The 13,462-nt window shown below is 36.2% G+C and overlaps 1 protein-coding gene across 1 annotated transcript in view; it reads right to left on the reverse strand.

The window, feature by feature from the left end:
- Nucleotides 1-13,462, reverse strand: part of LOC131692808 (Krueppel-like factor 12) — a 585,807-nt gene that overhangs the window by 416,298 nt on the left and 156,047 nt on the right. The window contains exon 3 of the mRNA XM_058980097.1: nt 11,266-11,301. Coding sequence (XP_058836080.1) covers nt 11,266-11,301 — 36 coding nt within the window. The remainder of the gene's footprint in view (nt 1-11,265; nt 11,302-13,462) is intronic.

The following is a 13,462-nucleotide window of genomic DNA, read 5'->3' on the forward strand; positions in this document are numbered from 1 at the left end:
AGTGTTACATAGTGAAGCAGTAGATGATCAGAATAGCGCAAGAATCGGCTTGTCTATTGGTTATTATCATTATTGTAGTTATTACGATTGCCCCAACATAGCATGGAAACACGCGTCTAGCATCAGTCTACTATTCATTCGAGCAATTTATAACATATAAATTAACACATGGTGGCCTCGAACGATATAATCAGAATAATGGACACATTGGCGTATTTCGTGATATGATTATTAACAGTTGATTGGTGGCGAATTTGGCATGTTTACAATGCTTCTCCCTCCACCACACATAACTCTGGCAACGCCCAGCGGCGATTCGAGCGCTCCTTTCGGCGATGTAAATAGCTGCCGTAGTAGCAGTCCATATAAGGAAGTACTAAAATTATAAGGCGTCACCAGCCTGCCCCAATGTGACCTCCGCAAGAACCACAACGCGAGATCAAATGTGGCGGAACACGGCTCGTGACACCAACCCCCAGCCTTACATCGAATCCGGTGCGCACGTCAAGTGGGAGCTACGCCAGTGGCGATTAACTTCTTTGTCGTAGTATTAGAGCCATTTGCGACGGCAATTGGAGCACACCTTGTGTGCATCGAAGGGGCTCTACAGCTTGCTCAAATTTTTCAATAATATCTTCACTGGAGATAAGCTCAATAAGGTTTGTGTTTGATCAGCGGTCGGAATTAAAATGATTGTTGTGTTTGACAGGTTCTTCGGTGAGGCGTGAACTCGTTAATGGTTGGTTCATCCCTATTTTGTCGCTTTTCGCAAAACCTACTTGCCATATATAGACACGGTCAGTATAGTACGTCGCCGTTTTTTAGAAGTACAGCAATGACATATTTTTTATCAAGCAACCGAAGAAGTTTGGTTGAAAAAACCGGGGATTTTATTAAATCGAGATTTTTTATCTTTATTTTTCCATCCAACATAATAAGAAGCAGCCTGATAACTATCTCAGGTTGTCTGGCTACAGAAAAATTAAACTCTTGTCATAACAGTGCAAAAAATTGTATTTCAGGGTTGTTGCGGAAGACGACAAAATAAAAACGCGCCAGATCCGCGGTCCTAACTACCTAATAAATATTTCTATAGATCTTCAAAACTTGTAATGGTTTTTATTTGAATTTTCTAAGAAACTTCTTTTTCTGAGGCTATTTGAAATCCAATTAGATACACGTTGCATCGTCCATAAGGATGCATCCGTTTGATTTGGTCAGCACCTGATCCCCAGCTTTCCGGCCCCCATTTTTGCCGTAATGTTTTGCTTTACGATTCGGCTCTGAAACTCCGAATTATTCGAATATTTTGAACTATGAAGCACAGAGTTTGTTGATCACAACAACGTCCGACGCCTTGATTACACCTTCCGGGAAACAGACGTTCTCTGAAATGTTTCAGAACTGCACAGACGGTGGTATTTTGCTATTTTCAATTCCATTGCGATCCTCGTACCCGACCCTGTCGTGATTTCATTACTTTTGAGCAGAAATAATTTGCTCCTTTTTCCATCGAGTGGCAATTCGAGAAAGCGCCAACCTTGTCCAAAAGTTTTCCACAGGATTTCAAGATAAAAACTTTGTGAACGGAAAGCAAACACATGCACCAATTTATTGCCATTTGTGTTTCAACATTTTTAAATAAATTTTGACTTCAAAAATCATTAGTGAAACCTTGTTCATAATATTCGCAATCACCTTAAAAGCAGCATAATGGAGTCTCAGGATAATTTTCATAATCATGACTCGTTTCTCTGAGGGATTAGTGTTCCCAGCGATTGAAGTGAAAGTGAATAGTGTACATCTTAAACAAAATTATAAATGAACATGTTAGGAGAGACTCCGATAAATGAAACACGGTCCAAAATTGAATTCACGCCAAATCCGCGCGATGCGTCAAATTGAGAACAGAAAACGTGCCAAATTCGAAAAAATCGCGAAATCCGAAATCACAAAATCCGCACTACCGTAACAACCCTGTATTTATCGTCTCACAAATGATTATTTAACCTCCACGCATAGGATTGATCTCAAGTTTTGCAGATGGACTCATAATGAATGACAATGTATTCTGTAAAAGAAATTTTTTATGCGATGCAGAGATTATTCATTGAGTAATTAGACACAGAGCATTAGTGTTTCACTGTCATTATGCGCCCATGTTCTTTAAAATTGAAAACTGAGAAAAGAAGCGATGCATTAAGTAAAGTTTCACAGTCTAAAATTAAGTTCATATCAAATGTTCCCAATATAAGTAGTTCAGTTTTTCATAATAAAAATTTAACTTTCGTTAGTTTTTATGAAAAATGCTCAATGGGAAAAGCTGATAGAAATCGGAAAATTCTACGCATGTTGGTCCATGTGATGAATAGTTATACAGAATCGATCTCACTATTGTATACAACTATAGTTATTCATATCGTACCCATCTCTTTGTTAATGGATCTTTCTTTTTCCACAAACTTAATATGTCCTTTTTGGATATTTTGCTATCTTGAACTTGTAGAATTTCAACACTGCGACAAACAGATTTCATATTTTTAGGGGTTTTTGTCATCAAACAATATTCCGTATCGGCTTTCAAAAAGTTTGGAACAGGCACACGTGTTTTATGGAGTTGGGTGATTTAAGCCTGGGTCTGTGGCTTTCGACTGGCATGGTCCATTCTCGTTGGTATGAACCGGTTGGTGGATGTGTGTTCCTGCTTACAAGATAATAGATCAATCCGCTTGGATGATATAAAGGATGAAAATGAAGAACAGGACCAAGACAAAAGCTGATTCATTTCGAATTTTGTTTAGTGATGACTCAAACACGATGGCAGAAGATCGTTTTATAGGAGTAGACAAACTGGAGAACAGATACAACACTCCTAGAGACAAGTATGCCCATTTTTTTTCTTCGGATCGGTGTTCATAGTAGAGCATTGAATTTTTTTTGTATTCTCAAAGACCCCCTCCCCTCCCTCTCATATTGTGAAAAATGTCAAAGTAAGCTCAGATGCCAAATTTCACATCATTTGGACAGTTATAGACTCCCGCCAGCTTTGATTGAAATTTTTGAACTTGATACTATGGGAAAATATGGAGGAAACATATATTAAATGCTATAACTTTTGATGTAGCACTCAGAAAATTACAATTCGTATTCTTTTTAAATGAAATAATCTTAGTATTTGAATGGATATATTTATGTTTCTCGAAAGTTACGGAAAAGTGGGGTACTGGGTCATTTTGTCCCGAAAATCCTTTTTTTTAAATAATTTACCTGCTTCGTGATGCAAATCATACATATTTTGCATTTTTTTTTAATGTGAAAAAATCTCAGAATTCGAACGGAACCTTTTTGACTTTTGTCCGATTACGAGAAGTTGGGGTTATAGGGCCATTTGTTATTCATATTAAATTTTATCATTTTCTCGAGCATATATCTCTACTATTCTTCAACCAATTTTCATAAAATATACCTTTTTGAACGTGCAAAATTCTTAGGAATAAAACAAAAATAGACTCGTTAATGAATTCAAAGCCGTTAAAGTTTGTAACATAACCTATACAAATCACTTTTTTTTTTATTAAAGGTCTTAAAACCTTAACTTCTTCTATTTTCCCAGCAATGAATTTTCTCATGTGATCTCTAAGCGTATTTTACACTAAAAGTAAAAAAAAATAAATAAAAAATTATTGTTAAATGGAGGTAATGTGTGCGATTTAATGATAAAAATCTGAAATGGAGACCAAATGTCAAAAAATTTGATGCTTCTGAATTTTACCGGTAGCTAATCTATCTTTATTTTGTTCCTAAGGATTTTATACGTTCAGCAAGGTACATTTTATTAAAATTTAGTGAAGATTAATAGAGATATACACTATCGGTCAAAAGTTTAATGGGATTTTCGATTGATGTGCACCGGTGTAGTGGAGTGCACTGGTTTTGCACTTTCTAGCAGAAGTGTCAATAGAACATACCCATTTTTCTGCACTTTTGCTAGAAAGTGCAAAAATGGTGCAGTTTCAGTGCACTCCACTACACCGGTGTCAATCAATCGAAAACCCCATAAGTTCACTTGATTTTTTTGAATTTTACATAATTGAGCCGGTTTCTTGGTAGATTATGTCAAACGCGTACATCTTGACTATATCACGTTGCTCCTGGTCAATGTGTAGGAGGTAGTTTGACGCCTTTGGGAGACGCGTAGATTTCCAGGAAACTTATTATGACAGTACATAATACGCGTAACATCTTAGTGCTGCGAGAGCTTACTCCAAAAATTATGTTCCAGTTTTTGTATATTTTACTTTGCAAAAGGGTAAGTAGAACAATTTTTATATTGAAAATCTTAACTGTCGAAGAAAAATATATATTCAAATTGACCTAATTCGAAGATTATCATCTCATTATTGAAAAGTGAAGAAATTACATATTTGATGTGTCCATTTCACTTTAAAGTCACGTAAATAAAACAAACAAACAAACAAACAAAGATGTGTCTATCGAAGAGAAATGGGTTGAAAAATAATTATAAATAATAATGAAAAATAACAATAAATGAAGAAAACCACAGCTTTTTGAATATTACATTAACATTGTAGGTTAAATTTTGACCGGTAGTGTACGCACGAGAAAATGATAAAATTTAATACGAATGACAAAAGGCTCTATAACACCAACTTTTCGTATTCGGACAAACATAAAAAATGTTTCGTTTCGTTTCTGAGATTTTTTTTACATCAGAAAAACTGCAAAATATGTATTGGTCATTCCACGTTAGATTTACAACCCAAATTTTGATTCTTTCCCTTTGTTTTTCTTGTATTCTGTAGCTTAAAATAATTGACACGTATTTTTTGTTTTGGCTGAACTTAATTTTTTTTTTTCAAGTTATTAGTTTTTGAACTTTTGAAGTTTAATAAATTGAACAGTTTTCAATCACTGATAACTCGGAAACGATTCGATATATGGAAACAAAATTAAATAAAATAGTCGCGTCTTCAAATGAGCTTATCAACAAAATTTGAGAAAAAATTATTTTTGTTGTATAACTTATGAAATTTGCAATTATTTAAAACCAATTGAATTTTTTTAAAGTTGGATCATTTTTTTTACTTATTATTTTCTGTAAATACTAAGAATCATGCTAAAAAGATTGTGTAAAAATTTGGGAGTGGATATCAAAATAGTTTGCAAGATATTACAATTATAAACTTAGAACAAAGCAATTTTACATTAAACGCCCAGTAATAAGCCTGTTATAATTGAAATATCTCGTAAAATACTTCGAGTTCCATTCTGAAATTTTTACACAATCTTCTCGATATAATAAAAAATTATTTGATAAAGCTTAATTTTTTTTGGCCCTGCTCTTAAAAAATTATTTGCTTCTAACATTTGCAGAATACATAAATTACATAACAAAAACAAATACTCAAAAAAATTCCGGTGAGGTCATGCGAAAACGCAACTTTTGTTAATAAATGCTTTTTCCACAAATCAAATAGTTTCTAAATTATCAGGGATTGAAAAATGTTCAATTTTACTAAGTTTATGAAATTTAATAAAATATTTTGTAAAGTTCCAAAACTCATAACTTCAAAAACATCAAATTCAGCCAAAGCTTAAAAAAGGGAACTAAAATTGTAGTTGTAAATCTGACGGGGAATGATTCGCATTCTGCAAATATAAAACATTTTTGGTGGTATCCAAGTGTTAGAAGCAAATATTTTTTTATAAGTCGGCCTGATAGCAAACTTTTTTTTGATAACATAAGTATATTAAGGAGATTATGTGAAAATTTCAGAATGGAACTCGAAGTATTATACGAGATATTTCAATTATAACAGGTTTATCACTGGGCGTTTAGTGTAAAATTGCCTTGTTTTAAGTTAATAATTGTAATATCTCACAAAGTATTTTGAGACGGCGCCGGTGGTTGAGTGGTAAGCGTGACCGCCACTCATTCCAATTTGCCTGGGTTCAATTCCAGCCGAGGTCGTTGAGATTTTTCTGATGTTAAAAAAATCTGTGGTCACGTCTTCCTTCGGAAGGGAAGTAAAGCCGTTGGTCCCCGGTCTATGAGTTTGGTGGATAGATATCTGGTCCAGATAGTGAAGTCACCTCTCTGGCGTCGGTAAAGAAGAAGTGATCCAACTTTTATACTCTTATTAACAAAAATATCCTCCTCCTGTGATACTTGTGGAGTGCGCAGTAGTATATACGGCGTCTAGCAAAAGCAAGTATCGGACAAACCATTCCTTCTCTTTCCTTCCGCGATCTACGTTCGGGCCTGGCCGGCGCCGGTATTGATCAATACTTTAGGATTACCAGGAGTTGCACATTGAAAGATGTTTCGCTATTCCAAAGTATAATTATCTACTTATTCTCTGTGCAACTTCAGCTAGTCCAGATCGATAACGGAGTAGCAGCCAGGGGTGGTCGCACAAGCTCAAGCTCAATATCTCACAAAGTATTTTGATATTCACTCTCAATTTTTTACACAATCTTTTTAACATAATTCTTAATATTCAAAGAAAATTATAAGTAAAAAAATGGTCCAACTTTTAAAAAATTCAATTTGTTTCAAATAATTGCAAATTTCATAAGTTATATAACTAAGAATATTTTTTGAAGATTTTTTTCGGTAAGCTCATTTCAAAACGCGACTTTTTTATTCAAGTTTTTTATATATCGAATCGTTTCCAAGTTATCCGTGATTGAAAAATGTTCAGTTTATTAAACCAGTTATTCTCAACCTGGGGTCCGCGGACCCCTAGGGGGCCGTAAAGTCGTTGCTGGGGGTCCGCGAAGAAAAATATATTTTCCGAGTGCATATCGAAATTTTAAGTCTTGTTTCCAAACAATTTGAAAATACAAAACCGATGTTTTTCCGTGGGGGTCCGAACAATCCAGGGTGATTTCTGAGTGGTCCGTGGTACGAAAAAAGTTGAGAACCGCTGAATTAAACTTCAAAGGATCAAAAACTAATAACTTGAAAAAATATCATATTCAGCCAAAACAAAAAACACGTGTCAATTATTTATTAGCTAAAAAATACAAGAATTTTTTTTGGAAAGTATCAAAATTTTGGTTTTAAATCTGACGTGGAATGACCCGTATCATTTGCATCACGGAGCAGCAACTTTTTTAAAAATAGGGGCTTTTAGGGATAAAATGACCCTGTACCCCACTTTCCCGAAATTTTCGAGAAACAAATACTAAGGTTATTTCCTTTAAAAATAGGTACGAATTGTAATTTTCTGAGTGTTACTTCAAAAGTTATAGAATTTAATATATTTTTCCTCCATATTTTCCCACAGTACCAATTTCTAAAATTTCAGACGAAGTGGGCGGGGGTCTAGAATTGTCCTATTGATGGGAAATTTGGCATCTAAGCTTTGACATTTGTCACAATATAAAAGGGGGGCCTTTGAGAATTAAAAAAAATAATTTGCGATGCCCTATTATTACACACATGCATGGTGCAATTGCCAAAAAAGAAAATATATGCCTCGAAGAAAAGCTCACGAAAGAAAGAAAAATGTATTTTATTTTTCAGTCAATGCTGTTTCTATATTCATATCTCCCATATTATTTAGTTAAATAATTAGGGAAAAGTGTTCGGTTGCCGGCACTGGTCAGTTGTCGCCACCCCCATGTAACTTTTAACAGAAAGCAGACATGGTCGAAATGACAATTATTATTTGTGTGTTACATCAGCACGATATTTTTATGCCAATCGCCGAAGCAAACGAACTCCTATGTTTGATTCTACAAACAAAATGTTTTTTGAGCTAGTGAAAATCTGCTCAAAAGTTTTTTTTTATCATTTGCTTAGTGTTATAAAAAGAAGCAAATCGATCGAAAAAGTATGCACATTGAATATTTAAGAAGTGAATTCATTCTTTTTTGTGAATCAAAATTGAATGACACCGAAATTTTCACATTTTTTTTGCAGTTTTCAAAAAGGTTACAAAATTCGGTTGTCGGCAACCAAACGTGGTCGGTTGTCGGCACTGCTTTTTTGTGCCAAATGCTGAATTCTCTATAACCTTATCAATATGGGTATTTTTGTAACGGGCTTGACTAGTGGATGCCAGAAATTGATCTTTGACAGCATTTTGAAATCCAAGATTGGCGACTTCCGGTTTAGCGGAATTCTCTATATCCCAATCAATATGAGTATTTCCGACACGGTTTTCATGAACCGATGCCAAAAATCGATGTGTGATGCCATTTTGAAATCCAAGCAGGCGACATCTCTATTCTAAAAGTACTCACATGGAATATAGCTTCAAGATGTTGGATTTTTGTATGGTGGTGAATATCAGTTTTGGATATGTAAACAACCTACTATGACAACCTTTGCAAACCAAAAATATCCACACGAAAAGATGGTCCTAAGACTTTGCAGTTCGATTCCTATCCCCACCAGGATGTCTGCTCCAAATTTGAACTAAATCGGTCATGTCTAACTACCATTCTGTTCACCGCTGGGTGGCACTGGATACACCAGATTGTCACGTCTATTGTTTATAATTTTCAGTTTTTTGATTTGTGCCCATTTCATTTTTTTTAGAAAATTGGGGGGGTACCCTCTACCTCCACCCCCTCTAACTACGTGCCTGCATGGGCTTTTGTCCTATTTGTCTGAAGCTTTTGTTAGGAAAAAGACCGCCTGAAACTCACTCAATTGCAATGAATAGGATCCGCCAGTGCGTCAGTGGTGCTTAATATGCGCACCAGCGTTTCACATTCACACATTGTGCTTCTGATAAGGAATGATGTTCAAAGTGCCTTTGCTAGTTGTTGAAATAACTAAATTTCATTTTCCCTTTGAATGTTGGTGATTTTAAGTCATATTTTGCAAGTTTTGCCAAATTTTCTTAGGGTGCCGAATACCGACCACTTTTTTCTAAATGGTAAAAAATAATCATTTTACTAAATTGTTAGTACAATTTTTCATATTGACGGAATAAATTAAACCCCTCACCAGTTATTAGCTAAGGCTTTCCATTGGTATACCTCTGGCCCTATATTGTGCAATGGGACGAATGTTATGAGCCAAAAACAAAACTGTGCCGACAACCGAACACTCTCCCCTATATTATTGAGGTCATCAAAGATAGAATTACGGAAACTGTCTAATACGAGGAAGACCGTAGCCGAATGCTGATACTGTCCACTGCAAGTTTCCATAGGTTCCAAAACTTAATTGGTTTTCATTATTATGCTTTATGCTTCAATATTTGGATGCAATTGTATTGAGAATACATCTAATTGTCTTGAAAAATGCTTGAACCATCACTGTTCTCTTAGACAAAGAAAGCATCCAGCTCATCCACGGAAGAAATAAAAAAATCATTCTATTTTATTTTTCATTTTGCAGTTTCTCGGTAAAGTTATACGAAGGCACGTCATAGCAAAGCGAAGATTTTTTCTAACCAGAAAAAACAAGCGTAAGGTTAAAATCTTTACAATAATGAAAGCTTTGTGAGAACTTTTATGTTTCTGTGAATTATGCCTATCGTCCATTATGCCTTACGTACACCATGCTAATCGTTCATTATGCCTAACGTAGGTTATGTCAATCGTTTATTCTGCCTAATGTCCATTGTGCCTAACGTACCCATACCTAACGTATGTATGCCAAACGTACTTATGTCTAACGTCGCGCACTCGTTTCAATCCATCCGATGAACCAATCGAATGGGATGTCTCTCCGACTATTCTGACGTTTGATTATCATTCATCAAACAATATGGTCGGTGTTAAGTCAGACCGGACTAAGTGACAAAATATTGATTTCGAGAAAAACGAGTTTAAAGTTTGAATCGCAGCATCCTTTACATTATGATTGGAAATTTTTGCCATAATTCTTGTTTATTGTTACATATTTCAAATCTGGCAACAATCGATTGTAGCTGACGATTTTCTTTATCCAGTGCTATCATTATCTCATTTTTTGATGTTTTGCGACTTAGTCCGGTCTGACTTAACACCGACCATATTTAAGTCAGCTTAGAGGTCAGAAAGTCAAGTTCAAGCTTTACGTGCCGCAGTTCGTTTCGATTAACTGAATTGTACGCTGCCTTGAAATCCATAAACAGATGATGAAATACCGACTTCGGTTATGTCTCTTGCATAAACCACCCATCTGTTTTCATTGTATATAGATGTTGTAAAATTAAGTAACTTCTTCCGATTCCAAACGAAACTTTAATTTTGTAAGCGGGTTTAGAATGTGGCCTGTATCGTTTTCCGTTTGGTTAGATTGTGAATGTTGAACGGAAACGATAAATATTACCCGTTTGCTTTCAGCTAAGTACTAACATCATTCCCGTGTTGTATACCCATTTTATTGCTGTAATTTGTTTGTAGTAATGTTATTTTGATTGTAGTTTTAGTATATTTCAGCTACACAGCAGGTAGGTAGATAAACCCTTCATGAATATTTAAAATGAAGAAAATTTGGTTATAACCCTCAAAAACACAATATCGCTCACAACTCCAACAAAACAAAATGTAATGCAACGTAAACACATTGGAGAATGTATTTCACGTTACTTGTAATAGACAGGGTGACACAACGTCATATGTCTGATAGCAGCGAACAAACAAGGATTCCGTCAACTTACCTCAATTACCCATTTGCCCCAAGCTCCTCTACTAGATGTTGTCATGCATTTTTGCTTTTGAACTTTAAAACTATTTTTTAAATTTGTTCGTATATTTTACAACACGTTGTGGTAGTTGGAAGGTATCAATTTCTTTAACATTTCTACAACCAAGGGATTAAATTTGGAGTAATTTTACGACTTGTTAATTTTTTTCAATGCTAAGGGGAGCAACGTTTAATTTTCAAAATTTGACGAAATAGATCTTACATTTGTGTACCTATTTTCTGAAAAATTGATAATTTCTCGACAAACATATGATTACGGCCTAAAAGCCAACTGTCAAAATTCACTTTGAATGGAAATTCCGGACAAACCGTTACACGCCAATCACAGATGTTGATAATAAACGAAAGAGAAAAGTTTTCTCTTTCATAAACTGTTGTGAACTGTGTTCGACTAGTAGCGGTTTGTCTGGAATTTCCATTCAAAGAGGATTTTGGCAGTTGGATTTTAGGCCGTAATCATATGTTTGTCGAGATTTGAACCTAAATTTAAACCTACACAATTTTTAGCCACAATTCGTGAAATCACTATTCACGAGTAGCCGACTGGGTTTAACACGAACAGAAATTTTAGATTTTTTTTTGCTTACCTCCTTCGCAGACAGAGGGTCATTGCCGAGTCCATTCTGAAACAAGCAGATACAGAGTTTTTATTAGATATAAAAGCCACAGTGAGAAAGAATTAAGTGTAACTGACATCGAATTACAGTTTTGATTCTTGGAATTAGATTTTGGGATCGAATTCAGGACGATGTGTTGATTTAGTCTCAGAGTAACTGTTATTTCCGCCAATGTGGTTGTGAAACTTTTAACTTTCACTTTTCACAATTCAAGGTTGAGGTCAGTATACGTAATCTTATGATTCGGCTTCATGGAATTAGTTTTTAATGCTCACAAAAGTTGAATATGAGTTCACCATATGCATTGTATAATAATTGAAATATAGGAAAGTTTAAAATTCAAAAATATATTATATTGATGTACAAATTAGAAGTCATAAGTGAAATATTTGATGTATTTCAATTGAAAGTTCAGTTACTCATTCACGTTGTTAAAGTTGCTCTAAGCATACAATGTTGCAGTACTATGGCTATACTCTCCCTCCGGTGCACTTAGCGTAAAATTCAAATCAGTCTTCTAGCATAGAGAAAGGAAAATCTAAGCAGCACAAAGTTCGTTCTGAATGGGTTTTCGATTGCCAAGAATGGCCGACTGCGGGATGTGTGTGGTGCATAATGAGAAACGTCAATTTTAATGACAAATCGTTACGAAATCGAACACGGCAATCGTGAGGTGGACATAAAACTTAAAACTTCAAGTTTCAACCACATAAAAAACCCTCCGGTCCAGTCGCCCAGATTGGCGGAAGCGGGGCAACACGGCGGGAGCCCATTTGCCATTGTGTCGGAACAATGTCACTGGTGAGCACTGGGCTGCCTACCTACCGCTACAACGGCTGCTGGTGCTGCTGTTGCTGCTGCGACTAATGTCCGTTTGGGTAGTTGATGTCGTTTGGATTTGAACCACTTTGGCTTCGGGATGCCTTTGACTGGTGGCCGCCTAATGTTGGAGTTGAAATGTCCTCTCGAGATTCTATCGAGTTCTTGTCTGTGACTAGTCGCTAGCCATACCAGCACAGCGAGCGAGGGTGCGAGAGAAAGGAGGTCAGCATTGGCCTTGCTCCATATACGCCCCAGTCAGTGCCATGTCGGTTCTGCAGCCACCCTCCGCCTATACAAGCCCCAGGGGATGTACTCTCCGGCCGGCGACGGACGACGATGATGGTGACGTGTTTTGCATTCGAGCCATTAATGTTCAGTTAGATTCGAATCAAGCTGAGGCTGTGTAGAAAAACCGCCTCCAGCCGGCAGCAACCACTCAGCGAACGGACATCAATCATCGATCGACGATTCAAACATAGGAAAAACTCTGTGTTCGAACGTGACAAAACATTGATGACTACAATGGACACAAAGTTTTATTATAATCGTAGACATCACCTTCTTCTTTCCCTTTCTACCGACGATTGTTTTTATAGATTCTTTATTTTAATGATCATGTTCCCAATTCGCCCCGTATACCCAGTCTTCTTAGGTAAGGCTCGGTCGATTAATAACATAGAGCTTTTTCCTCTGTACCCGCTCCGCTCGGTGGCGTGTGGCCAAGGTCTTTCTTTGTTTCATCAAATGAATTAAGATGTTAGCAACATCCGATTGGCATCGTGGCGTCGCGATGGTTGATTGATGATGTGGCACGGGACAAATTTGGCAGGCTTTCAGCATCATCGCCGGCCTGGGTTGAAATAGATTTATTTTCAGAGGACGTCGAATAGTGACAGTAGTTCGCGGCGGTCGATTTATAAGGAGTGTGCGCGTTTTGCTACCTCTTAATCAACAGAAAGTATCCCTGGACGTATTACCACCTGCAGCAATTCCATTTAGGGAATGATCGATGGTCGCTAATGAATTTGCAATTTGTTTTCTAACCATGTAAATTAATTTCATAGATCAACAATGCGATGGACGAGCAATTCTGTGAAATTGTCTGATTTTGGCTTAGACGGCACCCATTTACTAAGCAAAATTTAATTTTTTTTTGAAAAATTGGGCCCTTCCCTACATGTTCTCAATTTTTCACAAATTAATAAACCCTCCTGGAAAAGTATATCACGTTGCAATTCCACCCCTCCGGTCAAACCATCAACGAAAAGTTTTTTTAAAATATTTTTTCTGACTTACAAGCTTTCAGAAAACACTTTATGTCGGGACATAACTGTTAGAATTTAGC

The sequence above is a fragment of the Topomyia yanbarensis genome, chromosome 3, assembly GCF_030247195.1.
Source record: "Topomyia yanbarensis strain Yona2022 chromosome 3, ASM3024719v1, whole genome shotgun sequence".
Classification (NCBI taxonomy): Eukaryota; Metazoa; Arthropoda; class Insecta; order Diptera; family Culicidae; genus Topomyia; species Topomyia yanbarensis.